This window comes from Chelonoidis abingdonii, chromosome 1 (assembly GCF_003597395.2).
Source record: "Chelonoidis abingdonii isolate Lonesome George chromosome 1, CheloAbing_2.0, whole genome shotgun sequence".
NCBI classification, from domain to species: domain Eukaryota; kingdom Metazoa; phylum Chordata; order Testudines; family Testudinidae; genus Chelonoidis; species Chelonoidis abingdonii.
In genome coordinates, this window is record NC_133769.1 from 103,743,331 (window position 1) to 103,756,875 (window position 13,545).

At 48.4% G+C, this 13,545-nt stretch overlaps 1 protein-coding gene across 2 annotated transcripts in view; it reads right to left on the minus strand.

The window, feature by feature from the left end:
• ABTB3 (ankyrin repeat and BTB domain containing 3) overlaps positions 1-13,545 on the minus strand; it is a 322,494-nt gene that overhangs the window by 3,676 nt on the left and 305,273 nt on the right. For both annotated transcript variants that reach the window (XM_075068627.1, XM_075068623.1), the window contains 2 exons: positions 11,142-11,210; positions 3,078-3,191 (listed from right to left, as the gene is read on the minus strand). In XM_075068627.1, coding sequence (XP_074924728.1) covers positions 3,078-3,191; positions 11,142-11,210 — 183 coding nt within the window. The remainder of the gene's footprint in view (positions 1-3,077; positions 3,192-11,141; positions 11,211-13,545) is intronic.

Sequence of the window (13,545 nt, forward strand, 5' to 3'; positions counted from 1 at the left end):
TGGCTTAAAAGAAAAAAATGAATAAATAGCCTTATCCAAAAAGAAATACAATTTAAAACATTCCAGCAAACTACACACATGTAAATACAAAAACAATATAAGCCTACAGTCTTTCTACCTTTGTACTTACAACTTGGAAACAGAAGATTAGAAAGCCTGGAGATGGAGAGATCACTCTCAGAGCCAAGAGAGCAACAGACACAGAACAAAAAAACCCACACCCAAAAACTTCCCTCCCTTGAGATTTGAAAACATCTTGTTTCCTGATTGGTCCTCTGGTCAGGTGTTGTTCGTTATCCCTTTGCAGGTGAAAGAGACATTAACCCTTAGCTATCTGTTCATGACAGAAGGTCTGATGCTCAGCTGGTATAAACTGAAGTAGCTCCATTGAAGTCAGGGAGCTGTGTTAATTTACACCATCTGAGGATCTGGATCACAGACTGGGTTAATTTTCTTTGGTGGATTTATATTGTTCTCTTAAGATTTCACTCCATTCTTCTTTACTACTCCTTCCATTCTCTTTACTCACTATTTCAATATGCAGTACATTGCAGTGAGGAAAAAATATATTTTTCTTTTCTTTCTTATTGTTCATCTGATCCCCAGCCGCACGTTGGGGAAGTGCTGAGTATTATTATGTGTACTCTCAAAACTCCTATTGACCTCACTAGAAGTTTGGGGTCTGCATGGAGAGCATGACTGGTACCTTGTAGAAACTAATCAACCAGTGTCACCAATGCAATTTGCCAAATCACATGGCTTTTCTCTGACGAGAACACATAGTAAAGAGAACCTTGAGTAAAAATGAAAACTTGAAAGCTATGCTAATCAAATAACCATTTCTTCCTGGGGTCCTTTACAATTACAGGAATGGAAAGTCCTCAGCAATCATCCAAATGAACTGAATATTCAGAATATAATACTACCCCATGCCCAGGGGCGGCTCCAGGCACCAGCACATCAAGTGCATGCCTGGGGCGGCAAGCTGTGAGGGTCGGCCTGCTGGTCGCCATGAAGGCAGCAGTCAGGCTGCCTTTGGCGGCATGCCTGTGGGAGGTCTGCCGGTCCCGTGGCTTTGGTGGCAATTTGGCGGTGGGTACAACGAAGGCGCGGGACCGGTGGACCTCCCACAGGCACGCCACCAAAAGCTGCCTGACTGCCATGCTTGGGGCAGCAAAATACATAGAGCCGCCCCTGCCCATGCCACAGAGTTAACTAATGCACTGTGATACGGGGACATTGTATGCCAGCAGAAGACAAGAAATGGAGGCTGCTTCTAAAACCTGCATTCTGAGTAGGGTAAGAAGAATTGAATAGAATGAAATGTGAACAATTTAACAATTTACAGATCATCAAGTCTGAAGTGAAGTGTCTTGGTCTCACAAGTCTGCCATGTAGATACACCTTCCACTGCCAGAATTCAGTGACAGCTCCATGCGTTGAGCACTTGCTGGATCTGGCCCACAGAAGTGAACTAGGGCCCAGATTCAGCATGTGCCTAACCTTGCTTTCAGTGGGGTCACTCACATGCTTAAGTGCACTGCTGAATTGGGACCTAGAGACACAAAAAAAATCCAGTGTCGCTTATCTCACTTTAGAAGAAAAGACCTAAGAGCTGAAATCAAAATTGAAATGATTCTTTTTATCTAGGATTAAAAACCCCTGCTAAATCCAGAAGTTGTCTCACAAGCTGGGAAATAAATCAGGTGCCTTTCAAAGTGGAGGATGCTTCTGTTCTTTCATTTGTTTCCATCATAAAAGAGAGGCTTCTAGATACACTTCCTATATAATTCATTTTCAGGAATGAAATATTTTCCTATTTCAAAAGCTGATGGCATACCTATGCACACCAGTGCATAGCAGTATATATAGGGACTACATGATTGTGAAAAATGAAGATTTGATCAGCAGGAGTTGGGAATGGCCTGTGGATCACCTCAAATGAGTGCTGATCAAATCCCCAGGTCACACCACACCATTAGATTTGTTGTACGTGCCACATCTTACAGAAAAATAATTTTAGGAATGCTTGTAACATATTTCTATTGGGACTATTTTTGTATCCCTCCATCTGCCAAGCCTTAGTTAATGTGAGTTCCACTATAAAATACACAAAAGGAAAGGAAAAAATAAATGACCTAAAGTTGTTTTTCTAAGTCTAAAAATGTCATGCTTTAATGTCCTATAATTCAGGACCACTGGGAGGACTATGGAATACTGGATTCCATTGGGAAGCTGGGCATTTCCCCTCTCCAATGGTATAAAAGTCTCATTACTATCCCTGCAGGGTTGTAAGACATTAGACTTTGACAATGTGCCATTTTTAGATACAGAAAGGCTGTCAGCTACTAAGGCCGAGTATCACTCATCCTGAACCCCCAGTGAGGGTAATGTTAGTGGGATATACCCATTTGCCAGAGGAAGGAAGGCAAGTTTACTTTTTTTTTTTTTTTTTTTTTAAAGGCAACTGTTTGAAATGGCTTAGGGCAGAGGTGGCCAACTTGTGGTTCCAGACCCACATGCGACTCTTTAGAAGTTAATATGCAGCTCCTTGTATAGGCACAGACTCCGGGGCTGGAGCTACAGGCGCCAACTTTCAAATGTGCCAGGGGGTGCTCACTGCTCAACCCTTGGCTCTGCCACAAGCCCTGCCCCCACTCCACCCCTTCCCAGTCCCTCCCCTGCTGTGCCCTCGCTCCTTCCTCTCCCTCACCTAGAGCCTCTTGCACACCACAAAACAGCTGATTGGGAGGTGTGGGGGAGGTGCTGATCGGCGTGGCTGCTGGTGGCTGGGAGGTGCTGGGAACGGGGACGGGGAGTTGACATGGGGGCCGATGACGTATCACTGTGGCTCTTTGGCAATGTACATTGGTAAATTCTGGCTCCTTCTCAGGCTCAGGTTGGCCACCCACAGCTTAGGAGTATGGAATGTTACAATAAGTCCCAGAGAGATGGCCTATTGGGACAGATGATGAGGTCATAGATTTGTGACAAACTGCACAAGCATGTGATACATATGAACTTCACACACTCGGGGTGTAGACAGACATGCATGCACACACATACAGTTGTTTTACCTTGGCATGATTATAAATATCCACACAATTTTCTGTGTTTATACTTTTGGCACAGATGATCTCACAGTGTCGTTGCAAGGCTTCAAGCTGGAAAAATTTAGCAGCAGAGAGAAGCTAAACAGTAGAGAAAAAAAAGGGTTAGAAGTGCTGAACAGAACAGTATTAAACAGTATCATTTCCTTGCTATTTTATTACATTTATACACACTTATAGTTAAGTTTAATTTAATTTATCAGTCATTTAACTGCCATAATAAGAAAGTTCTTTTGCTGATTTTACCCTTTTCAGTGTTACAAAGGGAAATAACATAACTCAAACTATGATGAGCAGTTGTCGGTAAGTGATGAGTGGAAAACAAAACATTCAGATCCAGATGCTGCCATATTTGGGGGGCGGGGACAGAAGTGTATAAGTTCCCCTGATCTCTGGGCACTATCGAGGAAGCAGCATAACCATGAGAGCATATAGCCCTTCCAAAAATGTGACTCTGAATGGAAGAATCTGCACAGCTACATATTAGAAACAAATAGCCAGGGTTCAACCCTGCTTTTTGCAATAGCACAAACAGAAGTTATGGGCTTGATGAAGGAATTAGAGGGTGAAAACCTATGGCAGGTGTTATGCAGGTGGTCAGATTAAACAACTGGAATAGTCCCTTCTGGCTTTAAAATCTACAAAGCCAAGTAGGTTCAAACCTCTTATCTCAGCTGGTGGAAGAGGGTAGTGCAGGCAGAGCTCCACTCAGTCCCTCTTCTGGCTGGTGGGAGACAACAAGCTCTGCTGGATGAAATCCTGGTTCCACAGAAGTCCACAAGAGTTTTGCCACTGACTTTTATGGGGTCAGGATTTCACCTGCTGCCTCTTTTCCTTGTTGTCTGGCTGGTGAAAGAGCTCTGCTCCACTTTTTCTCTTTCCAAATGTGATCCCATTGCCTTTCCTCTCTTCCTTAGAAGGTAAGCAGGGGTTCTTCAGCACTACGCAGTTTGCTCTTATCAATACACATATATCAGGTTGAGCTGGGAGCTCTATCTATCTTTAGGAATTTATTTACATAGCACTTATCACTGGAAATACCCAACAAAGTGCTGCTCAGTGGAACCCAACAGTGCCCTCACACTGCAAACCAGGGCTGTTAGGAAAAAACCTGTTAGAAAGTTGTTCTGGCCTGTCCATCCACTCACCTCCAGCTCTATTCTAATCCCCGAAATAAATCCCAAATCTGGAAAATATGCAATGCTGATGTGACAGCAGCCAGCTGGCCCCAATTATGAATTGCAGCAAAGATTTCAGTATTTCCTGTGCTTCTTGTTACCACATTTATAATAAAGCAAGTTGCTAAACATAACTTTAGAAACCTAGGGCCGTATCCAGGCTCCAGCTGCCACCGTGGCTCAAGGAGTCAGACCTGTGGTCCACAAGGGCTCTTAAACCACAGGAAACAAAGGGAATCCTGAGGGATTAGGAGCCTTCTCTTAGGCAGCTGCATAGTCTTTACAAGGCTGCTCAATCCCCCTCTTTTGTCCAGCACAGCTGCCATATTTGACAGTCAAGCCCATGGGAATGCCCTCAGAGGGGGCCATGTGCCGGACTTGGACACCCATAAAAGGCCAAATAGCCCTTTCTCTTTCCCCATCCAGTCAACTGTTGGGGAGGACTATATATATATATATAGTCTCGATTCAGAAAGAGGTATGGGGTGTTACCTAGTTGATTATGTGTATAGATCTAGATCTGTAAAGCTGTTGTCCTATCTAGCTTGAGAAGACTTTTCGCACGAAGGCTTAGGGTTTATAGGCCTCTTTGCAAAGTTGTGGGAATGAATTTGAAAAATAACAGCTGGTTTTAGTAAGAGAAAGGAAGTTAATTCAAGTGAGCTTAGTTAAAACGACACCACCGAACTGGAGAGGACTAATTCCAGTTTTGTCTACTTACACAAATACTCCCCCCTCTAAAACTTCCTCAGCAGGATTATTATAAGGGTTACGATACCCACCAAAATAGACTCTCATTGGCCAATCATACCCAATAGCTACCAGTTTCTGGCAGCGTATCTCTGTCAAAAAACTCACTCTTGCTTGGGTGTCTCACACTGCACAATAACATATTGGCAGATTCTATATAACCTGTGAATTATGATTTTTACCAGATGTATAAACATCAGTGATTTTAATATTTAGTGTCCCATATTAGTTTTACCTGATATAACCTGAATGCTGTGGATATGAACGCTTCCAGCTCAGACTGGCAAGGAAGTAGCCCAAACATGCCTTTACTTGTATTTTATTGGGAGCCACTTGGTTGAACAATGGTTGATAATAACAATGCACAGGATATTGGAAGGAGACCACTTAAAATCCACAGAGGTTATGCACATTTGGCTGGGGTGAGGATGAGGGGGAAGATGACAAAGTGTAACTGGACTCCTTGGACAGGAGGATAAGCTTTTGGGATAAAAAAAGGATTCCCCTTTCCTCCATCTCAGGAGGCCAATTCAGCAACACAGTTAAGCATATGGCTACTTGGAGCTGAACTTTTACTTCAATGGAACTACTCACATGCTTCAAGTTAGGCATACGCTTTCATATCTTCCTGAATGAGGAACAACACATGAGATTATTCTAATTTTCTGGACATCAAAGTCCTAGCTAACAACCTCAGAGACACAGCTTGGAAAGGGGAATAGACTGATTTAGCGGCAAGAGACATCCTATTAAGACTAAGGGAATGAGGCTGTTGTACCATGGTGAAGGGAATATTTCCATATTTTATAACACAAGCACGCTCGTCGGCCCTGTTGTTTGAGGGGCCAGAGGTAGTCAAGGATATTAGAGATGGAGACTTCAGTGGGAAGGAAGTTCCGATCCGCACAACAGCACGTGAAACGCTTCCATTTGGCCGAATACGTCGCTCTACTGGAAGGCTTCCTGCTTCCCAGGAGCACCTGTCGCACTGGGGTAGAGCAACGCATTTCCGACCGGGTCAGCCACTCAGGAGCCACGCCGTGGGTGTAGCGACTGAAGGTCTGGGTGACGGATCCTGCCATGGTCCTGAGTGATCAGGTCCAGGTGAAGAGGCAGGGGGACAGGGTCGGCCACGGACAGGTCCAGCAACATGGAGAACCAATGCTGTCGGGGCCACGCTGGAGCTATCATGATCAAGCGGGCCCTGTCCCTGCGCACCTTCAGAAGGACCTTGTGGAAAAGCGGAAAAGGTGGGAATGCGTAGAACAGGTGCGTCGTCCAAGGAATAAGGAAGGCATCAGCCACCGAGCCCGGTTCGAGACCTTGAAAGGAGTAGAACATCTGGCATTTCCTGTTCCCGCGGGACGCAAAGAGGTCCATCCGGGGACATCCCCACCTCCGGAAGAGCGAAAGAGCAACATCCGGGTGAAGGGACCACCCGTGGGAAAGGAAGGATCTGCTCAGATGATCCGCCAGCTTGTTCCGAACCCCCAGGAGAAAGGACGCGATGAGGTGAATGGAGTGGGCTAGGCAGAAGTCCCAGAGCCTCAAGGCCTCCTGACACAGGGGAGAAGACCTTGTGCCGCCCTGCTTATTTATATAATACATGGTCGGTGTGTTGTCGGTGAATTCCGAAACACAGCGGCCTTGAAGTTGTTGACCGAACGTTTGACAAGCAAGGCGGACCGCCCTCAATTCCCGCACGTTGATGTGGAGGGCTAGCTCGCGAGGTGACCACTGGCCCTGGGTCCGCAGGGTACCGAGATGGGCCCCCCATCCCAGGTCTGAGGCATCCGTTGTCAGGGACACCAAGGGCTGGGGCGGATGGAACGGGAGCCCTGCGCACACCACAGACTGATCCAGCCACCACTGCAGGGAGCCTAAGACATCCTGGGGAATGGTGACAACCATGTCCAAAGAATGCCTGGCCGGACAGTACTGAGCAACGAGCCAGGACTGGAGGGGCCTCAGGCGGAGCCGAGCTTATCCTGTGACAAATGTGCAGGCCGCCATGTGGCCCAAGAGAGTCAGGCAAGTGCGTAATGAGGTCAAGGGCGCTGCCTGCAGCCGTTGTATGATGGCCGTCAAGGTTTGGAATCTCGATAGAGGAAGAATGGCTCTGGCCAGGGTGGAGTCCAGAATGGCGCCGATAAACTCTGCCCTCTGAGTGGGGATTAGTGTTGACTTTTCGACACTGAGCATTAGGCCTAGGCTCACGAAAAGTCGCTTGACCATGCGGACGTGGCTGAGGACTTGTGCCTCTGAGGATCCCCGGATCAGCCAGTCGTCGAGGTATGGAAATACATGTATGCGACTGCGGCAAAGGTGGGAGACGACTACAGCCATACACTTGGTGAACACCCGCGGGGCCGCAGAGAGGCCGAACGGGAGGACCGCGAATTGATAGTGACGGTTGTTTACGACGAACCGAAGGAACCTCCTGTGGGGTGGGAAGATGGCTATATGGAAGCAGGCGTCTTGCATGTCGAGGGCGGTGTACCAGTCTCCAGGATCCAGGGATGGGATAATAGTCCCCAAGGATACCATACGGAACTTCAACTTTACCAGGTATCTGTTGAGCTCCCGCAGGTCGAGGATAGGCCTGAGGCCTCCCTTGGCTTTGGGGATCAGAAAATAGCGGGAATAAACCCCTTGCCCCGCTCGCTCTCTGGAACCTCCTCTATGGCTCCTTTGACGAGGAGCGTTTGCACCTCCTGAGGAGGAGTTGCTCGTGAGAGGGGTCCCTGAAGAGGGACGAGGGAGGGGGCGGGAGGGCGGGTATGAAACAAATTGCAGATGGTATCCAAGTTCCAACGTGCGTAAGACCCAGCGGTCCGATGTTAGCCGGGACCACGCAGGGAGGAAAAATGAAAGACGGTTGGAAAAGGGAGGGGACGGATCTGTGAGAGAAACTGGTACAGCGCCCTCGGGCGCACCTTCAAAAACGAAGGTTTCAGGCCGGAGGAAGGCTTGGAGGAGCTCTGGTTTTGTCCTCCTTGGTTGCCCGATTGTCTACGTCGGCCATTTCTATTTCGCCGTCCGGCTAAGTCTTGCCTCTGCCTGGGTTGGGGGTAGGGCCGGTGTTGTTGCTGAGGCCGGAAGGGTCTGCGCTGGGTGACGGGCGTATACATCCCCAGTGAACGCATAATGACCCTATAGTCTTTTAGACTTTGCAGCCTAGGGTCAGTTTTGTCCGAGAACAGGCCCTGGCCCTCAAACAGGAGATCCTGGATGATATACTAGAGCTCCGGAGGAAGGCCAGAGACCTGGAGCCAGGAAATGCGGTGCATGGTAACGCCAGAGGCTAGATTCCTGGCGGCCGAATCTGCGGTGTCCAAAGATGCCTGCAGGGAAGTTCTTGCGACCTTCTTGCCCTCCTCAAGGATCGCAGAGAATTCCTGACGCGCATCTTGCGGAAGCAGCTCCTTAAATTTGTCTGCCGCCGCCCAGGTGTTGTACGTGTAGCGGCTAAGGAGAGCCTGTTGATTGGACACCCGAAGCTGGAGGGCGCCCGCAGAATAGACCTTTCGGCCGAGCAGGTCCATGCGCCTCGCTTCCTTAGACTTTGGGGCTGGGGCGTGCTGACCATGGCGTTCCCTCTCGTTTACGGATTGGACGACGAAGGAACCCGGGGGCGGATGGACATATAGATATTCGTAGCCCTTCGAGGGCACCATATACTTGCGTTCCACTCCGCGTGCAGCGGGGGGAACGGACGCCGGAGACTGCCAGATGGTCGTGGCATTGGCCTGAATAGTCCGGATGAAAGGAAGGTCGACTCGAGTGGGTGCGTCGGCAGACAGTATGCTCACTACCGGATCCTCAATTTCTGAGACCTCCTCAGCCTGTAAGTTCATGTTCTGCGCCACGCGCCTGAGGAGGTCCTGATGCGCCCTGAGGTCAAGCGGAGGGGGGCTGGTGGATGTTGTTCCAGCCACTGCTTCATCCGGGGAGGATGATGAGGAGAGACCCGGCAGGAGTGGATCCACAGGAGGCTCTGCCTGGAGCATTGCGTCCAACTCTGGAGGGAGTTTATGATCCTGAGGCTGAGACAACCTCTCCTCTGTAGGGGAAGGGGGAGGACGGGAAGATGTGGCCTCCGGAGCCCTGTGTTCGGAGACAGTTGAATGCGGGGGAATCTGTTGAGGGCCCTGGGCTTGGTGGTATGCCCAAGGAGTCCAGAATCCCCACCGCTGCGGTCCACGTTCCTGAGGTAGGGGTTCATGGAATAGAGCAGCAGGCCTGTCGGCGTCCAGAGTGTACGCGGTCTGCTTGCGAGGAGACCGATGGCTGGCGGGACGGCCAGGGAGGAGCCAAACAGGACTGATATGAGTCCCTCGCTCCAGATGGCGGAGACCTCCTCGGTGACGGAGATCAGTGCTGGGAGTCATAACGGCGCTGCGATCAAGACTGGGACCTGCCACCAGCTCGGTGCCGGGAGGTCGACCTGGATCTGGAACACTGACGGTGGGAGCGGCTTCTCGAATCTCGGTGCCGGTAGCGATGGCTCGACCCGGAGTGGTGCCGGGAGTATCGGGACCAGCGTGAGGAGGACCTGCGCCGCGAGTACGACCGATACCATCGCGGTGAGCGGTGCCGGGACTGTGAGCGGCGCCTTGATAGAGATCTCCCACGGGACTGGGAATGGTGTCGGGACCGCGATGGGGATCGGTGTCGGCTTGGTGAATCCAGAGACGGCGCTCGCATGGCCACTGGCTTGCCCTTAGATTGTAGAACCCGCACCAGAGGCACCGGGGGTTGAGGCAGCACAGACTTGGTTAATGCTATAAGGTCCCTAGAACGTCTCAGGCGTTGATGGGACCATTAGCTCGACCCCGGATCTTATTGGGGAGCTGTGAGGGGCCGGACTCGACGGACCTCCCGGGCCTCGAGTCAACGGAATCCTTGGTATCAGTGCCGGGCGCTCCGTTCGAGTCTGCTTGGCCGGAGTGGAGGACGCCGAAGGTCTTTTGTCGGGGCCCAGTGCCGGGGAAGGTCGGTGCTGAGGTGTTTTCCCGGGCCCAGCGCGGTCCGGTGCCGGAGTGGAGTCGGCACTCGGTGCCGAGGACGGAGAGTTAAGTGCAGCTTCCATGAGGAGAGTCTTTAAGCGCTGGTCTCTCTCCTTCTTGGTCCTTGGCTTAAAGGCCTTGCAAATGCGGCACTTCTCGGAAATATGCGATTCCCCGAGGCACTTTAGGCAGGAGTCGCGGGGATCACTCGTGGGCATCGGCTTTTTGCAGGCCGAGCACGGTCTGAACGCCGGCGAACCGGGCATGAGTCCGGCGCCGGGTGCGGGGGAGGGCTAGAGCCCAAGCCCGCTAACTATATACAACAAGTAAATAACACCTATACTCTAACTGTAACTATAACTAAGTACAACTAGTAAAACAATGAACAAGGAGAAGCTAGGGACATGGAGGACAGCTATGTTGCACTCCACAGTTCCAACGACCGACACGGCGGTAAGAAGGAACTGAGGAGCGGACGGGCCGGCAGGGGTATATATCAGGCGCCATGGCAGCGCCACTCTAGGGGGCGACCTGTCGGTCCGCCGGAGTTGCTAGGGTAAAAATCTTCCGACAAGCGTGCACACACGGCGCGCACACCTAACTGGAATGGATATGAGCAATCACTCGAAGAACAACACAAGCTTTTTGCTCTACTAGAAGAGTTTCTCAGACTGTCTGGCCAGATGTTTAATTCAAATTATCTTTTGCTTTGGGATTTTTCTCTCTCTTTTCTGTCTTATGTCCAATAAAACCTACTTTTATTTACAGTAACTAGAATTGGGGTTGGAGGCTGCAAGCTGGGTATTCACAGTGGTGGCACCTCAGTGAGGATCAACTATGAACTCAGGGAAGCTGGAAGAAGTGATGGAGAGACAGTCTGAGACTGGAGGAAGAAATGAAAGCAGGTTTTCATTCCTTTCCTCAAAAAGTGCTGACAGATGCCACTGTAGAAATAGGGAAAACTAAATGACCTGGTGAAGAGTTCTTTGCTGTTTGCCAACACTTAATGGAGACCATTTCCATGTGCAGCTATGTGAACACTGGAGAGATCACTTATAGTAATTCCCATTGGAATGAAGTAAAATACTTCTTACCTCCATTATTTCATTATTCTTAATCAGGAGTGATTCTGCACCGCCACAATAAAGATACTGCATAACCAGCTGAAACAAAACAAAGAGACTGTTTGCTTATGAAAAGTAATCCCAGACAACAAATGTTCACTACATACAGTAACTCCTCACTTAAAGTCATCCCAGTTAATGTTGTTTTGTTGTTATCTTGCTGATCAATTAGAGACATGCTCATTTAAATTGTGCAATGCTTCCTTATAACAGTGTTTGGCAGCCTCCTGCTTTGTCCACTGCTTGCAGAAAGAGCAGCCTGTTGCAGCTAGCTGGTGGGGGCTTGGAACCAGGGTGGACTGGCAGCCCCCCTAACAGCTCCCCGCTCCCCCATGTTCCCTGTGCCGCAAATGACCAACAGGCTATCAATTGGGCAGTTCAGCTGTCCCTCCCGCCATGGCCATGTGCTGCTCCTTCCCTCTGCCTTGGAGCTGCTCCCGGGAGCCTCCTGCTTGCTGTGCGGGGGTGGAGGGAAAGAGGGGCACTAATGTCAGGGTATCTCCCTCCCCCCTGCTCCTGCCTCCCACTTATCCTCTCTCTATAGAGCGGGTGGGGGGGAACATGACAGAGTTCAGGACAGAGGGAGCTTGATGGCAGCAGCTGCTGTCTCAACTTGCTGATCTACTTAAAAAGGCAATGGACTTAGAATGGGGTCAGCTTACTTAAAGGGGCAATGCACATCTCTCTCTCACACACACACACACGGTGTGTCTCTGTCTGCCATGCTGTCTCCATTTGTGCTGTCTTGTAGAGTGTGAGGCTACATTAACAATAATGTGTTAACTCCTGAGGGATCAGTTAGTTTATCATTTAGCAGTAAGGCATTCCCTGGGAAACATCTCTCCTTCTTCCATCCTCTGACTTCACCACCTCAACCAACCTTCACAATCATCATAGCTGTGTATAGTATTAAATTGTTTGTTTAAAACTTACACTGTGTGTGTGTGTGTGTGTGTGTGTGTGTGTGTAAAATGTCTTTTGTCTGGTGAAAAAAAATTTCCCTGCAACCTAACCCCGCCTATTTACATTAATTCTTATGGGGAAATTGGATTCACAACATCGTTTTGCTTAAAGTTGCATTTTTCAGGAACATAACTACAACTTTAAGCGAGGAGTTAGTCCATGTTACTGCCTTTCACTATCCTGCCTCCCTTTGCTTCAGTGGTCATTGTCATTAGTGTAACATGGTGAGGCTCACAGAACCATATCATTCCCGCTTGAGTAAAACACATGAAAGGGAAGGGGTTACTATGAAAAATAAGCCACTTCGGAAAAGCCACTCATGAGCAGCATTTTTAACTTTGCATCATGAGAAAGGTATGGTGGGAGAAGGTGTGTGAGGCTACCAATGTGCAAGGCTACAGATTTGTCAGTCAAACGGGTCAAAAACTTGCAGGTGTCAGGCCATACATGGACATCTTCTCTGTCTCTGCACAGTTCTAGGCTTCTCTTCACGGGTAGCATGGCTTCTCTCCCAATCCCTATTAGCCACAGTGCTGTAACTGTCCAAAGATGTTCAGGTAGCTCACAGGACAAGTTGATCCTGGTTCATTCATTTTTTGATACCATTTTTACACCATTTATTCAGGAGAACATGCCACATATAATGTCTGTTCCCTGATTCCTTCCCTTTCTGGGAAACCACACCCCCTTCTTCACACACTTCTGTAGGCAAGCATGGTTGGTGAGAAGGTCTGTGCTGCGGTTTTGCATTGTAACATGGGCCAAATAATATTTCTTTTCAGGAAACTGAGATTAAGTTTAAATGTTATTGCAGGCAGCTGTAAGTGACACTGAAAAATATCTGCTGCTCTAACAATCAGTAAATAGAACTGTCGTTGTTCTGGTTAAAATAAACTTTTCTTAGGCATGCAAGTTCTTGAATACACTGCATCTAGCCCAACAGGCGAGACAGATAAGTTTGGCTGTACATTTTCACAGAAGGAATTACAAAATGTGAGTAAACAAATATTGCTAGGAAAAGAAAGGCCTCTGCATCCTCCAAGTTTGTGTGTGCAAATGTAGGAATATCAAACATGAGAACCTCCCCCCGCAAAAAAAAAAAAAAAAAAAAAAAAAAAAAAAAAAAAAAAAAAAAAAAAAAAAAAAAAAAAAAAAAAAAAAGTATATGCAAGTGTTCCACTGAAATGTCCTGCTCCATCTTCAAAGACTATAGAAGTGAAATGTACATAGTTAAATCTAGTCATTCACGTGTTATTTGACTACAATCAGCACTATAATGCAGGTTACTATATAAACGGAGTTGAGGCCTTTGCTTATGAAACCACTACTCTAAGGTATATGACATGACTCATTTACTAAATGTAATTGCATTGATTTGTGCAGGGTACATACAATTGTTGATGTCACACAT